A 9,695-nucleotide genomic window follows, 5' to 3' on the forward strand; every position below is an offset into this window, starting at 1 on the left:
TTCCTTTTCATGTGTTACTCAATGCATATTGAGTCAAATTTGGCACTCTATCATAGGCTATCGAGCTATTCCTGATTCACACAGGTGTATTTAGGATAAAACTTGATGTCTAATGAAAATACTTTTGTAAATATGAGCAAATGGCACCTTTTGCAGAAAAGGTACTTTTAGAAGGAATGACCTGTACTGTTAAGTTCATTCACTTTTAAAAGTTTTTAAAAACAAATAGTAAATTTGATCACATTGGCTAACGTGCCCCTTTTTTGCTACTTTTGTTAGTAGGCCATGCAGCACAGAGGTGTTAAACAGGCTTAAAAAAAACCTGATTGTTTAGACTTTTGAGCGTATGGAAGCTGAGCTCCAAACTTGGTCCACAGTACAACAGAGACACTTGATTATGAGTTATTACTAAGTTAAACAGCTACCAAAAGTTTTGAATGCACGAGATATAACTTACATATGTACAGAGGAAGGAAATGTCCATCAAAATATATTCTTTGTTTTAAATGGTCATTTTGTCAAAGTGATAGATTTAGCTTTGGCTAACAGAAAAGTAGACTCGCACTTTTTAATGTGCTTCACATGAAACAGAATATTTCCTATGACCTTTAAGATGTTTCTCTGAAGAAATAAGTCACAGCATTTTGGCTTTGGCAATTTGATTATAAAGGATTGCTTTAAAAAGTGTTATAGTAGAAAATTCCTTTTAAAGAAAAAAAAAAAGCTTTTTATTGTCTATATAATAAATATGGTTGAAGTAACACAACCAAAATATATATATATACGCTATGGACCTGGGCTGCAGTCATCTTCACTCAGGAAATAATACCATCAAACTCAGTTAACACCTTTGTCTTTTGGGCATTGGTACCATTCCTTCTTTTACTAGAAGAATTTGCAAACCAAATTGCAAACAATACCATGTTTCTGACTCTTCCTAGTATGCCATTGCTTCCTGAACATATGAAATCCTTATCGATCCCGTGAATATAACAATGAAAAACAAAATGTTCAGAGAGAAATATTAAATATGGTAAGTAGATTGTTTGGCCAACAGAAAAATAAATCTGAAAGATTACACAAGTCATCTGCCTTACAGCTGAGTGTGGGTATTTGCCAAGTTTGCTTGCCTTTGGTAATGTGTTTTGATTTGTGTAACTAATTATTCATATAAAAATGTTTATAACATATATCCTTCATCAAGTTCCACCCTCTGGATGGAATTTTTTTTCTCTGATGGATTCATAATGGTTAAATAATCAACCACACTTCAAAACCGATATACATTTGAAAGACTATTTGAATGTCAAGCTTATAAGTTATTGTCACTGTCAGTGCTTTCATTGTTGCACCAGTTTTGTTCAGTCCTTCAAATACAGAACCAGGGTTTACATTGATACTAATATAATGTCCTTGATAAGCTTTGTTACCCCCAAAATCAGACTTGGAGCACGCCCACAATGGTTTGCCTATTCCAGTAACTCTATTGTCTGTTTTGGTACATAAAAGGAGGTGGCCCACCCTAGAGGAATTGCTAGGGTTTTACCAGGGGTTCCCCTATGACCTTCAGGAAACTCTCCAGAACTAACTAACTTTGTTTACCCTTGGGAGGATGGATACAGCCTTCTGCTTAAAGGATTGACACTTAGGCAGTAGTCATTGAAAACAAAATATTCTCTATTTAACGTACCAATATTCCTTAATACAATAGATCTTAAAAGCATATATTAAGAAACAGAAACACAAATTCTGTGAGCACAAGTGTGTACATTAAAATAACAAATACTGTAGTATCATACATTTGGAGGTGGCTTAAGTGATTTCGTTCTACATACGGTGATCAATCAGATGGATGCTGACAGCAATTTCAATTAAATACTAAACTTTGTACATAATAACAACCATACATACACACACAGGCATCCAACTTTATTATCTCAAGCATACACACAAACCTTATAAACAGTTATTTTATTTCCTTAATATATTTTTATGCATCTTATTAGGATCTACTGCTGCCACTCCAATTTTTATTAATGTTGTTTCTATTTTTCCCTTTAGCTAATGGTGGCATATTTGCTGAGGGGAAAAATAGTGTTCCTAATGCTGTGCCCTGTAAAAGAGCAGCTAAAAATCTCTCTCATGAGTTGAGGGTTTGTCAGATAACCAGTCAATACTGAGAATATGCTTCTATGTCACTTTGTGAACTACAGCAGCTTGACACTGATGAATGTTAGTTTGCAGATTCCCCTATGGAATTTTTGTGAATAAATCCATTCTGTGGAGAAGAAAATAATTGATTCCTCAAACCTACTGTATGTGGCTCACTAATGGGAGTGATAGGACACAATAAAATAATGGCTTTATTTAATCCCTGCAAGCTCAGAGAGATTGTTTGGCATTCTGCTGTTCCCACAAGAAGTTGTTATGCACCAAAGCTAGGATTCACTCCCCCCAGGGATGTGTACGTTTGTTGGGAGGCTCAGTTTTAAGTTTGGGACTCCATAGCAGCCCAGTGGTGGCTGGCTGGGATGTGCACTGTATTGGTTGGTGCATCTATCTGATGGGCTGTGCTGGCTAGCTCCAGGTTGCCACCCCCAGCAGAGTAGGGGATTGCACTCTTGCATACCTCCCCCCCAACCAAACATTGTGCTGTTTGGGCTCATCAGGCAGAATCTGACCGTATAGATGTGGCAATACAAAGTGCCCCTTCTGAGCACATATGCCAGTAGTGCATTTCGGCTGATAGCCTAACAAACCAGATCTGAGGGTAACAGACCCCAGAAAATTTGGCTTGCTTTTAGGCTTCCAGCAGCAACATGGATCAAAAAATATATACACTTTTTTTATGCAAAATCATACAGCTAGTGTTTGGACTTCATGAGCTTATATTTTGGCTCAGAGGTGAATGAGTGATTTGTTAAAACAGTCCCCTTTATACACATTTCAAGGCAATACATGTTGTGTGCAGTGATGCTGTACCATGTTGATCTCAAGATATTAGAGACACAAGATGGATGGATAAGGCAATACATGTTAAATGACACAGTATCTGTGTAGATGAAGCACGTTAGGGAAAGGTGGGTGCGATAATGTCTTTTATTGGACTAACTTCTGTTGTGAAGGAGACAAGCTTTTGAGTTTACACAGAGCTCTTCAGGTCTGGGAAACAATCGCAACGTGCCACAGCTAAATGAAGGTGGAACAGCTTGTTTAGCATAAGTAGTTAACATATTCTATGGGACCATTAAAGGTGAGTGGCCAGGGAATACCCCTGCAGTCATAGGACCAAAAAAAAAAAGTCAGGGGATGGGTTAGTGGGTTACAGATCGTTATAATAAGCCATAAATCCAGTGTCTGTATTCAGTCTATGATTTTTAGTGTCTAGCAATGTTATGAATTTAAGCTCCCAGGCTCTTCTTTTGAAGGTGTTCTGCAGCTGCAACAACACTGCAAACATACAGAAAGCACATGTCTATACAACAAAGGTTCTAAGACAGTTGAAACACCATCTCAAGCAATACCTTCATTGAAGTATCTAAATGTTGGTTGATATCTCTGTTGGGATTTTCTCACTTTTGCCTGGCCCTGTTCTTGTCCAGTGTCAGTATTGGGATTTTCTGGACTATTCCCACCAGCCATTGGTTTGGTGATAATTGCAGTAGTACATCTGTCATAGTGGCCTTACTACAGCCATCTTTGTTTCGCAACCTCCCACTTGCTAGCACTAGTGCTGTTTTTGTTGCTCTCTTTTGATTTACTGGCATGAACTGATTAAGTATTACTAGCAGTTGTAACGTGGTGCACTCTGTCCCAGCCCTTGTATGCCCAGAAACCTCAGACTCTCCAGTGAGTGGCACCTTCATGTTATTTATTTATATTCCCACCACTGCCACCAATACAGTCTTGTGCAGCCAAGTATTTACAGTGGTTTCTTGCCCTGTCACCCCAGGGCCAGAGAGAAACAGAAACGTCCCTCCCTTGGGATCTCAGAGCATGCTGAGTTCACTAACCCAATCTCTCCCCTTTCTTCCTGTGTCAACTTTTCTAGCCCTTAGCTAATCAGTCTTGGGCTGATGGACCAATTAGCTAGCTATCTGCCACTGAGTCTTCTCCAGGGAACTAATTGGTGATCAGAGGGCTGGCTTGCTTGTTTGTCTCCAGCACTCTCACAATAGTGAGACATGTCAAGTGGCTTTGCTACATTATCCTTGTTTGTTACATTTTTGTGCTTATAGACCAGAAGGTCTGTAGTACTTAGCTCAGTGGTTTATTTTTCCTCACCCTTTAAGATGTCAGAAGGGTATAAAAGGCTGACCTGTAACAGGCCCAGGGGAAAAATATTGGCCACAGACTCCAGAGAGGAAGGGTCATATTAAGGCAATTGAGGGCCCTAAGTGCACCATGATATTAACCCTCCCTGCCCACATGCCATGGCCCCACCTCACACAGAATGGCAGTCCTAAGATGCCCTCTCTGCTTCCCCATGGCCCCAGCCTTCAACTAATGTTTCACCTTTACCTCAGGGCTCTTCTAGGTTCAGGCCCAGCAGCCAGCCAGGAGCTCTTTCTCCTCTGGTCACTGCCAGCAGTGAGCTGTCTGTGGTGCTGCAGTCCTTCAGCCTGCTAGGAGCACTGCGTGTACTCCTCAGGCTCCAAACAGCAACTGCCTGACACTACCTCTGCAGCTTCTTTTGTATGGGTCTGCAAACCTCTGATTGGCTTCTCCCTGCAGCCTTTCCCTAATTGGCTGCCTCCTGAACAGTCTCTCTAGGCCATTTGGAGGACTTAGTTCCACAGCTCTTTTCTGGGACGGGGTGTGATAGAACAGCAGGAGACTTCTGAGCCTGGTACACCCCATCACAGGGCTGTTGTCATACAAGTGTGCAAGGCCATTAAGTATCTCCTGCTATGCAGGAATGTGACTATTAGTAACATGCAGAACATAACATATTGGTTTGCAGCAATGGGGTTCCTAAACTGCAGAGCAGCGATAGATGGCACGCATATCCCTATTTTGGCATAAGACCACCTTGTCACAGAGTACATCAACAGAAAGTGCTATTTCCTCTAGTTATGCAAGTGTTGGTGGAGATGCTTCCCTGACCAGACCACACTGAGGTCAGCGAAGGTGCAAGACACTTGCATTTTTAAGAACAAGGACAGTTCAGAAAGCTGCAAACAGGGACATTCTTTCACCTGGTGATATTGAAATACCCATAGTGATTCTGGGGGACCCAACTTAACTCTAGCTCCCCTGGCTCTTGAAGCCATACACTAGCCACCTTGACAGCACCAAGGAAAGATTTGATTACCAGCTTAGGAAGTGCAGAATGGTAATTGAATATGCTTTTGGTAGATTGAAGGTGTGCAGGCATTGTTCACTCACAAGATTGGATCTCTGAGAAAAATATCCCAGTCAACAATCCTGGGCTTGTCTCCTTTTGCAGTCTTTGAAAAACTCAAGTATAGCACCTCCCTGTGCCTTCCCCCAACATTTCATGTAGCATCGGGCTGCATCCCTACCACTCTACTCAGACACAGCTTCACATACACTGACCTACGAAAGCCAGGGCTGATGTGTGCATGGGTAAAATGCACAGGAACATTCCTTCCTCTTTAAGCTCTCTTTCATAAATTTAAGGTTTTAATGTATTTGTTTTTAACTTGCACTGAATTTTTTCTGAGGTGTTTTTGTTACTCAGTAAAACTTTGTTTGGAAAACAATTCATCTTTATTAGTTCCCAACATATGCTGCACAGTGCCTGGTAACAGCAAAAGCACTCACTTGACTTATTATTACATACTGTGACAACTTGTAGGATCAGTGACAAACACAGTGTAATAATGATAAATATACAGTAAGAGCCACAAAATTAATAGGTGCATTGACAGTGTTTAATATATTAATAGATGTGCACCAAGCACATCGTAGTTCCTAATAGGCTTGCAAACTGCAGGGCGAGGTACGCCACAATGCATTGCTGTGGCTCACTGTTAAAGTGCTCTTTCAGAGCTTCCCTATACAGATAGCTTCCTGTTGAACTATTCTGATAGCCCTTTTGTTTGACTGTTCAAACTCAGCAGATAGGCGGTCAATCCCTGCCCTCCATCCTGGTGGCAACTCTTCTCCCTTTGTTTCACTATGCAGGACACAACAGGCAGCGTTAACGATCTTGTAGGTCCACAAGAGTCCTGCAGTTTCTGTGTTTGTTGCTGGAGAAGCCCCATTATCACCTGGTGCATCTCCATCTCTTACCTGCTGGGACTCCTGGGTCTTTCTCTTGTTCTTTCCTTTTCCATACAGTATTCATCCTCCAGGGCCTCTGTTCACTGGCTTGTAGACTCTCATTGAGTGTCTCATCCCAAGTCCTTTTTTTTCTCTTCCTTATTTGGCCCAGGTGTTCTGTGGGGGGGGACGACCCCTCAAGGCTGCAATGGCAGCAGCTGCAGATAAAACACACCAGAGATACCATTCTCAGGATAGTCACAACAGAAGGCAAAAGTCGAGATTCAGACCTCCCTTCCTTTCCTCCCTAAAGTTATAAACAAGACATGGTCATTGTCCACATTTCTACAGCTGCTTCTCCCCACAGGCCCAGGGGAGCCAATATCTTCTGTGTACTTGGGCAGGTGCATGTCTGGAGCCTGTAGCTAGCATAATCAACTATGCTGCTGCACACAATTGGAGAGCTGCTAGGTGTGCTTTTTGAAATGGACAATCAAGAAAAGGAGTTCAAAAAATTCGTGGAGTTTTAAAGGGGGGAGGGCTTCTAGTTTCCATGACCCCTGGGCAGTGGAGTTCACAATTGTGATCAGAGCTGCTGGTGTTGGGCATTGTAAAAGAACGCCGTCTCTGAGAAGCAAGATTCTTCAAAAGATGATTATTGCCGTTGCCTCATGTAATGAAAAACTAGGTATCACTTACTCTGAGCATAAACACTAGGAGTTAAGAATGTGTGTGCACAAATGTACCTTTTGTATTTCCCCTGAGGGTCAGATTTTGTCAGATGCATGGGGCAGACTTCAAATAAGTAACTTTATAGGTTTTTTCCCCTGTGGCTGCTTAAGTGTGACTTAAGGAGCTCCAGAATTTTCCCACTTCAGAGTAGCACACCAGTTTCAAATCTCTTCTGCCTTGTATAAGGTAGGCTAATGGAGTCCCTAAAAAAAAAAGGGGGGGGGTAATTTAGTCATGTGTTTTTTATGCAATATAGCACATTTTTCAGACCAAGCACTTCTTTGTAATGAAGATAAGTGACTATGTTGGAGTAAACTGAGAATATTAAACTTACTGATGTTTTCTTAGGCGCCAAATGGAGGTAGTTTTCTGTTAACTTGGCAAACACCATCATAGATAGGCAAACACCACAGGAGAGGAATTGTTTATTCCTGGTGTGAGGGGACTGTTGTCTAATCAAGAATGTACATAGAGGGTTCTGATTAGAACATAACTATGTTTGGCATCCTGAAAAAAATACTTGTGTACTGCCAGATTTACTAGTCGAACAGTGAGCATGTTCGAGCCATGCAGATCTGGAGAAGCTTCCCACAACCAGACCCTCGCAACAAAATCCATGATGCAAGAAGGAAAATACTTTGTTTGAGTTCCACGGTCTTGCTCACGTGCAGTGATTTGTACCAAAGAGGAGGAAATTGCCTGTGGATATTCCACAATAACTGAATTCACTCTCTCGTTGTCAGTCTTTTTCATGAATTATAATAAAAACAAAGTGGGTTAATGGTAGATTTTAACGTAGCAGTCTACAAGTTAAAATGCAGTTACTTCTGAAATCAGATGACTTTCAATGAGTAGTACTGTATTTGGAACCCTTTACACGGATAGAGTAAACAACCGAGGCATGGAAGAGCTGAAGAAAGTAAACTAGCCTGCTAAAGTGCCTTTCTTTTTCCTCAGAGAGTTATTTTATCGGTCGGACGCTCCACTATATGAAAAGCACATGTAAATTTTTTTCTGTTAGCCAAAAAAGATCATGACTAAAACTATGTAGTTTCTGTAGTTTTTGAAAGACTAATCTAGTGTTTCATGTTGGAACATTGCCTCCTGCATGTAGATAACAACACTTGTTTGCTGTAAGCCATGGTTTTACATTTTCTATTCGGGAAGTGTTAAGAAAATGTTTGTTGGAAAGAAGTCAGAAATTATCAATGAAATCACATCTCTCCAGGGATTTCAACAGTCAAGGGTTTTTTTTAAACACGCAGGGCCTGATTCTGATCACACCTCCTTAAATCAGGGAGTAAATGTGTTGAAATCCATTGATGTCAAAGTATAAAACTGATTTAAATGATCTCGATATCAGATCTAATACATTTATTATCTCAAATGGAATGTACACATAGCAAAAAATTATACATCCTACTTTAAGTGCTGAGCTACCTGGCTAGCAGGAGGTAGAAGCAGTATGGAGACAGGTATTTTATGACTTACAATGAGGGAGCTAATTTTAATCACACTTTTGAGCCTGACCCTGCATTGCTTACGTACTCCAAGTTCCCCCACTGACTTCCTTGACATTGAATTTAGTGGGCCTTTGGGCATGCAAGAGATACAGGAGTAGGCCCATCATGTTTAAAAAGTGAGGATGCTATTCTCGAAATTGTTCGTATTAAAATGTAAATGTGTGTTACTCTTTTGGCCATAGGCACTCTGCATTCTGCTAAGGATTTGGGATATTATAGCTGTTTTTTAATGATAAACACTTTTATCCAAGCTTTTTTGTTTACTTTTTAAAGTATTATTAAATATTTCCTGCTAAAAATCTGAAGCCATTCACCCCTTTGTAGTAAACCTTTTAAAAAACAAAAAACCAAACAAAAAAAATGTATGTAGTAATTCATGTTCTCAACATTTTAAAGTTTAAAAATTAGTTTTTACCAACTGAAATTTCCGTAATTTTAGTCACAAATTAAGATTTAATAAATCTCTATACATGTTTTCCAAGTATTTGGATATATTATTCCTCAATTGAACTGATAGATTCAGTTAAAGCATAATATGATGTTAGACTTTAATGCATTTTATGATCTCAAGTCTTTTGTAACTATTTTTACAGCATCTTTGCAGCTGTGTTGGGGAAAGGGCCCTTTTTAATGCTCAGTAGAGCATGAAGCTCACAAAGAGTCCAATTCTGTGAGATGATGAATCCCGTGGAGCTGATGGCACAGGAAGTGCTTAGCATCTTGCAGGACTGCGCCTTAAATGTTGAACAAGCACTTCATTGCCTTGGCAATCATTTTCAAACACACAGTCTTGTAAACATTTATTTTCTATTTCAAACATAATTGACATTTTGCATCCCTCTTTTTAGGTGTTTCTATCTTTTTTGTATCCTTTTGTCAGGTGTCTTCATGTCTCAGAGTATTTACTACAGTACTACTCTCTTTATTGCTGAAAATGTAATTAAGATTTGTAAAACATTATAGCTCATGCAATATAATAAAATAGTTTTTAAAAGTTATTGCTGCCTTATTTTTAATTTGTATTTTTAATTTCTTTAAGCAGCACACATTATTCAGGAACACACTAGTTTCATGTGAACTTTGTTTGCTAGATTTATGACAAGAAATTAAATTTTCCCACCAAATCACTCCTATATTAAGAGCTTGTCACTGGTCACCAAAACTGTACTTACTATTAATTTGTTTACTTAGGCTCCAAATCCAGTAATAAGC

General features: G+C 39.8%; 1 protein-coding gene across 2 annotated transcripts in view; it reads left to right on the forward strand.

Annotated features, from left to right (window-relative positions):
* FAM171B (family with sequence similarity 171 member B) overlaps window positions 1-9,445 on the forward strand; it is a 75,259-nt gene extending 65,814 nt beyond the window's left edge. For both annotated transcript variants that reach the window (XM_084642595.1, XM_084642596.1), the window contains exon 9: window positions 9,077-9,445. Coding sequence is in view for 1 of the 2 variants with exons in the window: in XM_084642596.1 (XP_084498722.1) it covers window positions 9,077-9,114 (38 nt within the window). In the remaining variant the exon portion in view is untranslated. The remainder of the gene's footprint in view (window positions 1-9,076) is intronic.
* The last annotated feature ends 250 nt before the right edge of the window (window positions 9,446-9,695 follow it).

The sequence above is a fragment of the Lepidochelys olivacea genome (genome assembly GCF_965140295.1).
Source record: "Lepidochelys olivacea isolate rLepOli2 genome assembly, chromosome: 11".
Taxonomy (NCBI): Eukaryota; Metazoa; Chordata; order Testudines; family Cheloniidae; genus Lepidochelys; species Lepidochelys olivacea.